General features: G+C 42.9%; 1 protein-coding gene across 1 annotated transcript; it reads right to left on the reverse strand.

Annotated features, from left to right (window-relative positions):
* Nucleotides 1–9,758: 9,758 nt before the first annotated feature.
* Nucleotides 9,759–12,464, reverse strand: LOC113007390 (pancreas transcription factor 1 subunit alpha). The gene is made up of 2 exons (XM_026143899.2): nucleotides 11,762–12,464; nucleotides 9,759–10,622 (listed from the first exon to the last, which is right to left on the reverse strand). Exons 1-2 carry the CDS (start codon nucleotides 12,339–12,341, stop codon nucleotides 10,585–10,587), a joined length of 618 nt encoding a protein of 205 aa, XP_025999684.2. The 5' UTR covers nucleotides 12,342–12,464; the 3' UTR covers nucleotides 9,759–10,584.
* Between the last annotated feature and the right edge of the window lie 1,082 nt (nucleotides 12,465–13,546).

Here is a 13,546-nt window from a genome sequence, read left to right on the forward strand (position 1 = left end):
CGGCGTCAGATGCTAAATAGGTTTAAGAGTGGAAGGGGAGGGGTTTTGAGGTGCGGAGGGGGAGCTAGTGTGCGCCTTGGTGTTCAGCAAGCGGGAGGGACCAGTCATGGTTTCGTGTATCATAGAAGACTTAAACAAGACTCGTATTTACTGTCAGAGGCCAGGGATGACCGACTTACTCTGCTCTTATTTTCTTTTCCCTTTTTAGCATCGGTGGTCCCTAGAAGGAAAAAAAAGTACAGTTTCTTTACGTGGAAGAAAATTACGTTCACTATTTTTACTGAGATGATGAAATGACTCATAATTTAACAAAAAATAATTTAATAAAAAAGAAAAAAATTGTCTCGTTCTTCTTGGAATATTTGCAATGATATTTTTGACATATATCTATAGTTAGTTTACATCTTAAAGTTAAAGTTTAATAATAATAATGATAATAACAATAACAGTCTTTCCTCATAAAAATATTTTCCAGATTTCTTAAAAGGTCGCTGGATTTGAATTAAAGTAAAACATGAGCCAGAGCCTTTAGGGTCAATAAAACTATCAAATTAACTGCAGTATAAAATCCATTTGTTCTTGGAGAGTGAAGGCTTTGTGCCACAGTCGCTCCCTGCGAGGCCTTTTACAGCCACACAAACCTTCCGTGTACCGTAAAAACAGAGTTTTAACGCCAGTGTAAAGTATGCGCACCGCGGAGGGCGATTTACGCACAGACTCGTCGGACCGGTGGAAATATATCCGCTTGATATTTAATCGAATCAAGTCTGTGCGCACTCGCAGCTCCTATAATGTGGAAGTCAAACAGGAAGGAGGCTTAAACTAACCATCGAGCTCTCCGGTTTCTGCCGATACCTCCAATGAACGGTTTTCCATGCGTTTTGTCAGCGGCCCACCTCTTCATCTGTCACGTCGTGTTTTCCCTACACAGAGCGGCGCACAGGTGGCTCATATTATAGAGCTGAATTTATCCACTGCCAAAATCTCAGTTTGTCCAAATCAGCTGACTGTGACCTCTGGAGATTTCTTTAACTTCTTTGTTATCAGTTTCTGACTGGAGAGCATTTCAGCTCCCATAAAGCACCAAAATATAACCAGTTATTTTATTGTTATTGAAAAAAGAGATCGGACAAAAAATATGACAGTCGGATGAAATAAGATGTTCTATTTCAATCAAATGCATTTTATTCGACTCTTGGGGATAAAGCCGACTTTCACTTAGTTACAGGAAATTGGACTAATATTAGTAATAAGACTGTGTTGAAGATAAAACAAAACATTTCCTAATGAAGATTAATGAACGAGAGCGTGTATATTTTACTTTTTTGCAGCAGGGGCTATATTTATAACCGGTATTGCATGATGTTCATGTATTTATTAAAGAAACAGAAATTTAACTGCTAATGTAAATCCAACGAAAATCAAACTGGTCCAAGAATGACATCATTAACAAGCAATTTAGCTAATTTACACACACACACACACACACACACACACACACACACACACACACACACACACACACACACACACACACACACACACACACACACACACACACACACAAGTGTGAAAATAATCACGTTACAGCAGCTCGACTGTTAGGCGTGTTAATAAAAACAGAATGTAATGATTTGCCCATTATTTAAGATTTATATTAATTGAAATAGTACAAAGGCAACATAAAATATCAGAACTGAAAATATTTATTGTTCTGTGTTAAATTACATGCTCGGTTTGAATTTGATGGCAGTGGCACGAGGAGCCGTGAAGTTTCAAGTATGAAGTAAGCAAACGTTAAACTCCTGAGAACTTGGTGTTGCTTATGCGAACCGAGTGTGCTTTGTGTTTTAGGCATCACCGGTAACGGTTAGTGTCACTCTACTTTTACGTAGTGCCAGATGCATTAATTCAGACCGTGGCATGCCCCGGGCTAGGTCCAAGTGTGGTTTCACATTTTACTGGCCTCCTTCATACAGCTTCTACACGAAGAAGGAAATGTTTCACACATGCAAATATGAAAGCAATGCTCGAATATGCACAAGAGCAAGTATGAAAGAGGGAACATGCACCTGAAGGAGCGTGCACAAAATTGCACACACTTTCCCCCAATTATGACCTCTGACCTTCTGCTCCCTGGCTGGGCTGCAAGAGGCCCCTGGGAGAAGGGTTGACTTGCAAAGTATGAGACTGATCCTGTGCAGTGACTATGAGGTAGGCTTCTCAACCACACACACACACACACACACACACACACACACACACACACACACACACACACACACACACACACACACACACACACACACACACACACACACACACACACAAACTTCACAAAAAGAAGAAGAATGGGACCTTAGCTGACACTTTTCCACCCACTGTGTGCTCTAGGCAATGCTAAGCAAGTGCCCACTCAAAAGTCAAGCAAAGCTTGCAAAAACACTTTTCACACTAACAGAGTAAAAATAATTCAGCTAATCAAAAAACCTTTAACTTGATGTGCTGCTGAGGTAGTTTAGTTACCATGTGTTGTTTCTTTATTCATAATTCAAATACATCTCACCCAGTGTTCAATGACATCGAGAGAGGCTGTTGGCTCTTGGAAGATAAAAACACAGCCAAATACTGTAAAATGAAGTGAGACAGGGGGGAGAGAGAGGGATGACTTGCCTCTCAGATCAAAGGTGAGCTTGGGCCGTAACTCAGCGTAGCAGGATGACGTACTTCTGTCTCGTCTGACACCTTTAAGACCAGCTCCACATGAGCCGAGGGCAAGGCCTTAATAAGCGCAGAGCCTTTCTGCTGTCACTGCAGCAAGAAATGCATCCCTGCTGCATGCACCGCCTCATAAACAGAAAAGGACAGAGATGAGGAGTGAGAGTGAGAGGTGTTGAGAGACAAAAAGCAGTTTCAAAAGAAAAAGAAAGAAAAGAGATGAAATGGCAAACAAAGAGGCCAAATGTACGGACGTGTGATGATTCACAGAAGACTTTGATCTGACGTGGAGGGTCACGGATGTGTGAGGAAAGTCAGGAAAGAGATGATTTGTTAGAGGCTGCGATGAGTGAAGTTTTGCTGTGTGTCTGACAGATTTGGTTACCTTTGACTTCACCACTATCCCGCCATCCCCAGACACTCGTGAAGTCTCACCCCAAATGATCTTGGAAAGAGGAACTAGCTTTGGCCTGCATGCAAAGTCGTGTACAGTCTACATTATCACCTGATTACGGCATGCATCAGTGCATCCACATTTGCCTTTTTATATGTGCACTTAACATGTGCGGATCTGCGCGTGCGGGTGTGCCAGAAAGTGATTCAAGATGAACCAGAGATCAGCAGAGGAAGGCCCAGCTGCTTTTCATTGCACAGAGTACGGTGTCTATTACCAGGAGTGCAATCGCTTTTAAAGCTACTTGTAGCACCACTGCTTCCACTGGAGGAATCCTTTACATATCTATACAGGAATCCAACCCTGCGACTTGAACCAGCCACAAAGCACCTAACGACAAGGAATTTTCTCCGAACAGGCTGTGAGGACCACAAGCAAAAAGAAGAGTACAACATTTCCAAAAGGTCAGTGCTATCTATTGACAAAAAGAACATGAGTGATCACCGCTGATTAGTATTGGAACAAAACAGAAAACAAATGTTAGCCATCTCTGCCGCTGCTGTTTTGTAAAAGCGTGTCTGTTTCCAGAGTTTGAGAAAAAAAACATGAATGTCTGTTTTATTGCACAGTTCTCTTCCAGTAAGTTGTGAAAATATGACTCACAAGTCAGCTCCGAATAAGAACTCGCGCGTCATACTTACTCAAAGTCCTTATTTAAGGTCGAATGAATGCAAATACATTTAGAAAACCAACAAGACATGTTTTGTAACTTCAAAAGGCCGATAGCATCAAGGAGAGAAAATTACACATCGCTGCCTTTCCTGCTAAAACATTTCTTTAGGGATACATTGTCCCAAACGTGCAATCGCAGGCTTGCGTTTCTTTGAAAGCACGAGACTGCCACTTGTTTCTAATAAGAGCCCGTATTTAGCAGAGGCCTCCACAGTGAATGAAACAACAGGTAATATCAATGAGTGGTACATATTGGACTATAAAACCATAGGGTCACCTGCACTCACAGAGCGAGTCCTCAGTAACGCCCAGAACCCATTCATTCATACATCCACACTGCACCATTCCTCGGCCCCGGGGCTGATGACAAGGTGTTTCTGAAATCGCATTAGGGGCCCTTTCATAAAGGTTTCACTGGGGAGTGTGTAACAGCTTGAAGCATTTAGACTTTGTTTAATACGATGCAGACTCGCTGCTCGATGCTTTGTCTCCTGGGTGGAAAGGGGCCCGGGATGCCAGAGACCCCCACTGTTAGAGTTTGCTTTGATATCTGGAGGTGGAAGGGGAAATAGAGCAGAATAACCCCTGTCCTACACAGACACAAATACACGCCTATACGTATACACACCATCAGCCCACACCCACACCAAAACCTGTGCACGCAGTACCTGACTCTGCCTGGCTGCCCTGCAGAATTATGGCCATCCGATGAAAAAGCCAAGCTTTGAAGTGCAGCTTTCAGCGGCTTTACACCCTATGGGAGAGCTGCCTTAAGAAAAGAAATCATGATCTATAGTCACATGGTGCATGCTGTATCTGTTAGGTAAGGTACCCTGGTTCCAAAACGCTGTCAGTCAAAATTAAGCTGAGAAATATAAATAATTTAAAAATAAAATAGATTTTCACAGATGCTTTTTGTCTAAAGTGACTCGCATTTTTCTCCATGCAGGCAAGAGGATAGATTTGTGGTTCGGTGTGTGGTTTGAGGACTCGGCTAGTTGTTGAACCCAGTGATTAATGGCTGACCTGCTCTACCACCTGAGCTTTGTATTTATATATGTATACACAGATTGGTTGTGGGAGGGGGGCTCAGATGGATAGGTTGTTTATTTTATCAGTTTTGTCCAATAAGAGAACGCTCTTGGCACAAAGTAACGGTCCCTAAGTTCAGCCACACTCAACTCAAATGCAACTCATTGACTTGACAGTTACAAAAAACAGAGTTGCCAGAGCAATTATGTTGGCCATAACACAATTATATTCATTATGCATGTACAACTTCCAGAATCTAAACTTTAACCAGGCCAGAGAGAAGGGAAAGGGGGTGGGTCGCGGTGATCAGGTCAGAGTAAATTTGCTAAACAAATGACAGAAAGGCCGTGCACTCGGGTGATGATGGGGCAGCCTCCTGCACAAATAATGTAGAATAATTAGAGCTGCACTTGTGACCCTAGTGCCAAGGTTAGCACGATGGTTGGCCCAAGTTTGCAGTGCGATGTGTCAGCCAGCTGGGCTAGGCTACAGTGAGTTTTGGGGGAGGCAGTGCATTAAGGTTGGGCAAACAGTGTTGTTTGATCTGCTGATTGGGCTAGGACAAGCTGGGTGGATGTCAACACGAGGGTGGCGTTTACAGCCTGCTGCCGCTCAGTGTCACCTGTGTGACCAACGCTCTGCATTAGAGCTGATCCTCAAGGACAATAAATCTTTTACATGTGACCAAAGCTAATGCAGAATTCCTACAGCTCATCTTTATCTGCCTTTTCATTCGTATTTCACAGATAAATCTGACAGCAGGGGCAAGCAGGCCTGCCCTCAGGGTCCTTCTGCATCAGCCAGAGGGATGCTTGAGTGATTAAAAAGTGATTGTCAAAAGTGGAATAGTTCACTGGCTGTGTGAAATGTAATGATCGGCTGTTAGATGGACTAGTGTGCCCCCCCTCCCCGTTCAGGGCCCTTGAATTCGGGCCCCTGGGACACATTGTAAAGATGACACCACATTTTCCTTCACGCACTCTGAGGATGAAAGCGCTGAAGCATGAAGGGCAGGACTGTGAAGAGGAGCTGTAATGAGGAAAGCAGGTGAGGTATTTAGCCAAAGTTTCACAGCTATTAAAGTGCCAACACACTGGACCCTCACGGTGCTGGTGCTTCCGAGGAATCAGCATTTAGAGACAGACGGATGTTTGGCTTATAGAAGTTGTTGATGGTGGAGTAGTAGGGTGGGATTACATTAGCGGGTTTTAAATTAGCAGAATAACCCAGATGTTCTTAGATGTCATATTTATTTATTTACATCAAACTGAACGCTTTTGTTTTACTTTCTCTATCTTAGCTCACAGAAAACGTACGTTATTACGGTTGGTGCTCATATTGTAGGGACTGTAAGTCACAAAGTAGGCGTGCTCTGAAACATACCCTGCTTTATCCTACTGGATACTCATAGCATGAATTGAACATCATGTTATGTTTACTTAAACTTGAAACTAGCGATTGAGATCGTAAGCATATCACGAAAACGTCTCCTGAGGCCATGAAACAAGAGACCCGAGGGTTATTTTCCCAAAGACCTCTTACCACTACAAGAGTCCCCCCGCTGTCCATCTCTTACATACAGTCTATGGTTCCTCATCTAAGTAACACGTGTGGTTATTTTTACACCGTATTACATCTATTCTACCTTCTTTTTCTGCTAGAGTTTCATTAGTAAAATGGGAACAGCTGACCAGGATATGTCTTTGAGCAACTGCTTTCTTTCATCTGAGCAATATCTAAAATTACAAACATCCCATGTCAGAGTGATGCAGAAAGAATTACTCCTAGGCTGGATGATTGCAACTGCTTATTATGAGGCTGTTTTAAAAGCTTCCTGAAATCCTGAGTTAATACAAAACACGTCAGATAAAGTACTGTCAGGAGCTAGAAAGAGTGCCCTACTAAAATCTTTCTCCTCACATCATAACTTGAAGACCTCGTAGTAATATGTTATCCCAGTAGAGCCTGCGGGCTTATTAGTGGTTCCTTGTTTCTGAAAGTAGGATGGGAGGCAGAGGCTCTCCTGTGGACCCAGCTCCCAGTTTGGATTTAGGAGACAGGCGCCCTCTCTACTTTTAAGATTAGGCTTCAAAGGTTCCTGAGTGATAACTCTTATAGACAAAAGTATTATGTTACAACTCTTAGTCTTTGAATTCTGGTGATTTTCAGTCCCATTGCCACATGTGCATAAAGTCAAGCACCTGGCTAGGCAGCGCGCCTTTACAAGCATTAGTGAAAGAAGGGGTTGTTTTAAGCAGCTCGCTGAATTGGAGTGTGGCACCATAATAGCATGCCACCATTACAATAAGTCACTTTATGAAATTTCTTCCCTTCTAGATAGATCAACTGTAAGTCATACTATTGCAAAGTCAAAGGGTTTAAGGACCACAAAACCTCAGCCACAAAGTGGCAGAGCACATATTGTTACAGAGTCATCAAGTGCTGAGCCACATGATGCTTAAAAGTCTCCTGCTGACTCAATAACTGCACAGATCCAAACCTCTGACATTAACATCAGCACAGAAAACTGTGCCGCAGGAGCTTCGTGGGATTGTTTTTTCATGACCGAGGAGCTTCTGTAGGAGTAACATGTGGGCTGCTCACCAGTTTTGTGTATAAGCCTTGGACCAGGTGACCCTGAACCACCCATTAGTTAGGCTGCAATAGGCTCCAACTGCGAGGGAACTTCCCATCATGCACTGAGCGCTTTTTCTCCACTTCCATCTTTTCACTCCCCGTGTGTGATTGTTGGAGCATTCCCTCTAATATTAAACAGTAATTAATACAAAAAGAAATAAAAAAGGACAGGGAAAAAGGAATGCTCCTAAAGCAAATAAAAATGTAAACATTTCAAGACAGAAGCTTGACATTTATGTCTTTATGTGATGTATAAAGTCATCCCCAAGCCTGACTCAGTGCATGCTATAGCTTACTTTCCCCCCTCTTTCCACTTCTTTCAAAATGAGACGTCCAAGCTGTTGTTGCAGGAAAGAATTTCTTTTATGTTGTTGTTTTTTTGTATAAATTTTGAGCTACGTTTTTAGCTACATGTAAAGTACGATTGACTGTATGTCAAACAATCCTGAATTGGATAAACAAGTAAGAAAACGGATGGATGTCAAACAAAAAGGCCACTTTCAGAACGTGTCCGTCTTTTCTGTTCTCCCTGATTTGTGACCTTTGGACAGAGCTGTTGCAGAGCGTCTTTCACACAAACACCTGCATTATTCCAGCAGGATGTGATGTACTGATTGTATTTACAAGCGCACAACCCAGACTCCACAGTTACACTAACATGATAAACACACCTGCCGGCTGATGGCAGAATGGCCTCACAGTGTTTGTCAGTGTAAGACTGCCGGATGTTAAATCAATAAACTACCTCAGTGCAAAAAAGAGAAGACGTCCGATCCAGCCCACAGAGTGGAAGAATGTTACTCATTCTGGCCACTAAAATTTTCCGCTTGGCTGAATCATATCTCATCCGAATGGTATTCTGAGCTGTTTTTGATGATCTCCAAGTGCAATCATTTGAAAATGCAGCATGGCGTCACTTAATGGGGATAAGCCAGATCCTTATGTATTTTGAAGAAAGTTCATAAATAACCACACAAAGTGAGAATTTCACATTTTAACAAAACAAGCTCAGATTCTTCATTGTGGCTGTCACACAGTGTTTAGTTTATTTTATAAAGATTTTTAAGCTCTTAAAGAGACATAATTATCATTATTTAATGATATTTCTACAGATAATATTATCCCACTTATGCTTGTTTAATTTATATGGAAGATTGTTTGTATTCATCTGATTTAATTTGGCACACATTTCATCTGTTTTTAATATGCACTGTATAACTTTTTAGTGCTTTTAGTCCTTTTTATCTCAATATTTAGGTTACAGTGGAACCTTGGAGATGATGTCACTGAAGACAAAATGTGAAAAAATAAAGTAAAACACACACAGGACACCAAAAAGGGGAAAGAATTAGTTAACTAATACCACTAGAGGGACCCAGGGGTCACCGAACAGCAGAGTGGTAACAAAGGTGACTTATCAGTACGACTACAAAAGGTCACGGGCTCATTTATACTCTTCTTCTCTGTTTTATCGAATCTTGTTCTTCACAGGTTTTGGGTGCATTTGCATTGTCCAGCAGGTGCACCGCACACAAATGCGACTCACATGACTCGTGTAACACTGGAACACTTCCCTAACAGAATAAGCTATCGAGCAGGACGGTTTCTCTGACGCGGCATTATTTATGCTCCACACATCTCGTTCCATGCACAGAGAAGTGCCGTGAATGACGTTTCCACGTGAAGGTTTGAATCTCACCGGTCTAACAGAACAACTGGGGACTTCATTTTAATTGACTGTGACCAAAATTCCCACAACAGAAATTCAGCTACACATCATCCATAAGCTGTCATAACCGGGCTGCTTTGTAATGGTTTCCTATGGGCTCCATTACTGGCACTAGAATTGCCTGAGCAAAAGAAAAATGGGTGTGTTGTTGACTCCCTTCGCCTGTTTTACACATCTAACTACACCTGGAGCGGCATCTGCGGACTGCTGAGAGGAAAGCCGAGCACCATCATTACATGGTGTGCTACAGCCTGATAATGGGGCCATAATGCTGCACTGTAAGACAGAAAGGGTTGGCTGTGTGCTGGACCAAAGCAAAGCTCATCTGTTGGACAGTGAAGTAAGAATTACAAATTTGATTGGGGTTAACACCCAACCAGCATGTCAGTTTCAAGGCTGCTTGTCTGGCCCTGCTCAGTTTGCACTTGTGTTGCAGTGTGTGTCAAAATGACTGTCAGGACCCGGGGTTTCCCAGCAGACCATTACCCTGTAATGACATCAGCGATGTTATTCTCGTTGTCTTTGAAAGGTTTTAATGTTCAGGCTTGAACTGTGCATGAAGGCCGCAGTGGAAAATGTAGGTAATGTGTTGCCTTTAAGTAGAGATCAGTGTCACATCTACACAAAATTGCTCCACTGATGGGGCTGCACTTGTCTGGAAAGAAAGAATACACATTTACACGGGATGGAGTAACTTAAAATGCACAGAAAGCCTGAAAATCACTGCATTCTCCAAGCTGCAAACAATTACATGATGATATTTTCCACGAGTGTTTTTGTCATAAATAAGAAATAATTACAAATAAATAAACACAACAGATGACAGATGACAACCGGCCTTATTGCCATGTTTGGAAACAGCACCTGACACGCTACAGCACGCCGCACCGATCTGCTTCTCACGCCCATCGTCTCATTTACATGATCAAGGCTCTTTTTAACACATCAGCTCGCAGCCTAATGAGCCAGAGTCCAGAAAACACTTCAGCACCGTGTGCAGAAGTATGAGTCCTTTACAAGTCCATTCAGTCTCGTGCCAGTGTGCCTCTCTGTGGCAACAATGACGACCCTCTTTCTCGTCTTTGCCCCAAAAACAATGGCTCTCAATTACCAGTCAATAACAAATTAGAATTTTAAAAGCTTCCAAGAACAAAGTAGTGGATAAGACTAAGAAAGCCTGAGGTGTGTGACCTGGTGAGAAGTCTGCAGATGTCTGTCGGCACACTCTCTCCTGCTGGCTGGCTGTCTGTTCTTGACATGCAGTGAGAGGAGAAGGAGGAAAAAAAGTCTGAACCACCTCCTCGCTGAAGCCTGTACGCTCAGGGTGCCCCGTGTTCCTCCGTTAATCCCACTTTATCCAAGAGAGGCGGGCTGTCAGGTCTGGGAAGGGCAGAAAGAGACAAAAGCAGGACAAACACATAAGTTTTGTTACATTTTAATGACTGTTTAACAAGTCCTGGTCTGGCCTAACCCCCACAAAAGAGGCTTCAGAGACGATCGTCACAGAATTAAGTGAAAGGGGGGCAAAGGAATACAACTACTTGAGTTAAGATTACATGAGGCTCATTTAAGAGCAAATGCCCCAAGGAATCACACCTGGGGATAAAGGTCTGTGCTAAACACACAGAAAGTTGCTTATAATGACATTTCCTTTATGGGATTACTGTGAACGACTATTAGAAAACTACTACATTAAGAGCCCAGTGAAAAACTGAAAGGGGATCTTTTCACTGTGCATTGTATAAAAGAGGCCATATTACAATATATTCTAATAAGGGGGGAAAATGAACTCAATCTTTATAAAGAAGTTCTGATGTTTTTATAAGCTCCTTGAGGCGACTGTTGCTGTGATTTTGTGCTATAAATAAATATAGTAAAACTGACTTGAATTGAACCAGGTCTGTTTCTTTCATGTAAAAGTGAATTGAATGTAAAATAAATGTTTTAAAAAAACAGGCTTTTGTCACCGTTTAGCATATCAGTTATATGATGAACGATTAATGAACGGCTTCCTAATGATACATGCCATTTTCCTCTGTTTTAATTAGTTATTTTTTGTTTGAATTATAAATTAAATAATGATAATAATAATAATAATAAATACTGTATTAGGACTCTGTAGGATTTAAGCAAATTTCATCCAGTTCCAACGTGGGAAATTTGATTAAATCGAAATATATCTCAAACCAAAAACGATGAGTTTGTGAGGTAGGGGGGCTTTCTCTATGTGGTGTCGTTGTATGTAAACATCATTTAGCATTATGTCTAAATATAAAATCATCATAATAAAATGTATAACTCGATCTAACTTTGATTTACTTTTACTTGGACAGGTTGTCATTTATAAACCAAACTGACCCTGGTTAGATTTACCATGTGGAAATATTACATATTATTATTACAATTATTATTATTATTAGTAGTAGTAGTAGTAGTAGTATTAGTAGTAGCTTCTCTGCTGGCTGGATCTGAATCGTTATAAATGACACCATCGTGAGCTTAAGGAGCACTCAGCCCACCGCTTGTGTTCCAGATGGCGTTGGTTTGATTCTTGTAGCCGCTCTTCATGCACTCGTCCACATAGGATTTGGGGTCGCAGCCGGACATCAGGATCTCTCTCAGCAGGGCGATGTAAGCTATGGCCAGTCTCAGGGTGTCAATCTTCGACAGCCGCTTTTCGTAGGGAAACGTCGGCACGTGGCAGCGAAGCTCCTCGAAGGCAGAATTGATGCTGAGCATCCTCTTCCTCTCCCGGATGTTGGCGGCATGCCGCTGCACCTTGTATGGCTGATGAGGTGCTAACGTCCGCGCACTGAGCTTGGTCACATCCAGAGACTCTTCGGTGGGGGAGCTCTCTCCCCCAGGACAGACGCCAGGGCCTGGAGACTGAAGGTCGAGATCGGTGAAGGTCAGCTGTGCGTCCGGGAACACGGACTGACAGCCGAACGAGGACCAGGGTGAGAGCTGGCCAGTGGCTGCTGTGCAGTCCAGCAGGAAGGTGTCCAGTTGGCTCTGAAACGGGAAGTTCTGGTCCATCTGCCCCCATAATGCAAAGTCTGCCGTGCCATCCTGGTCGAAGTCAAAGAGTAGGTCCTCCATACTTTAAAACGATATTTTCCTGTCAGGGAAAATAAACTGTGCAGGGGTGATGGACAAAGTCCCTACAGAGGAAAACAGACGTCTGATAACTACCTGCCTGCCTGCTCAAATCTGTTGTGTGGTAGCTTCATGGGCACATCTCCTGGATTAAATACTTCACGGCCTTCATACTTCCCGGCGGGTCGCCCTGACCAATTCTAAAGGCTGAAAGAGAGCTCTCAAGAACTCCTTACCCCTCTTTGTACGGCCATCATTGCTGTAAAACAAATTACAGAGGGATCAGTGGATCTCCAACTGACAAAAAGCGGAGAAAACACGTGTCTAATTATAAACTTCCCCTGAAGTAGGTCCGCTAATATTGAGAACGACACTCAGTGTTTAGCAGTGACTGGAGGACTTGTTTAGAGCATTGTGGCGCAGCAGGCCGCGCAAACCCGGCAACCTCTGAATGAGACTGTTTTACCTTTAAAAGCTCAGCTGACAACAAACGTCGCTGTCAGAAACACATGAGAGCTCTTTGTCACCGCAGAATGTAACGAGATGTAACGAGAGGGGCGCCTTTTCTGTTTGGCCTCGGGTTTATTGCGCGTTTTTACGCACTGAGCTTAGATCCCAGCGAGACGAAAAATATTCCAACGGTATCACCGCAACTCGTCTCACATAATTTGGGTCCAGCAGCCACATTAATAGGTTTGTAATTTGTAAACGATATGACTGACAAACCGTGGAGAGGAGGCACGCTGTAATTACGCCGGGGTTAATCAAATACGCGGGTTCTTTCTTCGAGGTTGGATGAAGGGCAGCTTTGGGGTGAACTTCAATTCAGCAGTGCTGTGCGCTTGCTAACACGTGGTTTTAATTTGAAAAAGTCCTCCAGGACACAATTTTAAAGAGAATATGCTTGTCGGAGTAAACACAAGCGGCATGAGGCAGAAACACTTCCTCAGACGACAACCGGTCAGGTGAAGTCTGTGGCTGACAGTCGGTGGTGGAGCCAAGCCTCGGACCTGTGGACAAATTGTGCTTTAATAACAGCGCACTCACATAAGGTGCATGGATGTTTTCGTCACCGCCGTTTATAAATTCCACTAACCTGCCAGAGATTGGAGATGAAAAGAGCCTGTATAAATCAGGCATGACGGACCCAACTGCTGATTTTAACTGATGTGCTCTGTCCTTTTTTAACATACATAAAATCTCAGACT

The sequence above is a fragment of the Astatotilapia calliptera genome, chromosome 16 (assembly GCF_964374335.1).
Source record: "Astatotilapia calliptera chromosome 16, fAstCal68.1, whole genome shotgun sequence".
In the NCBI taxonomy this organism is placed as follows: Eukaryota; Metazoa; Chordata; class Actinopteri; order Cichliformes; family Cichlidae; genus Astatotilapia; species Astatotilapia calliptera.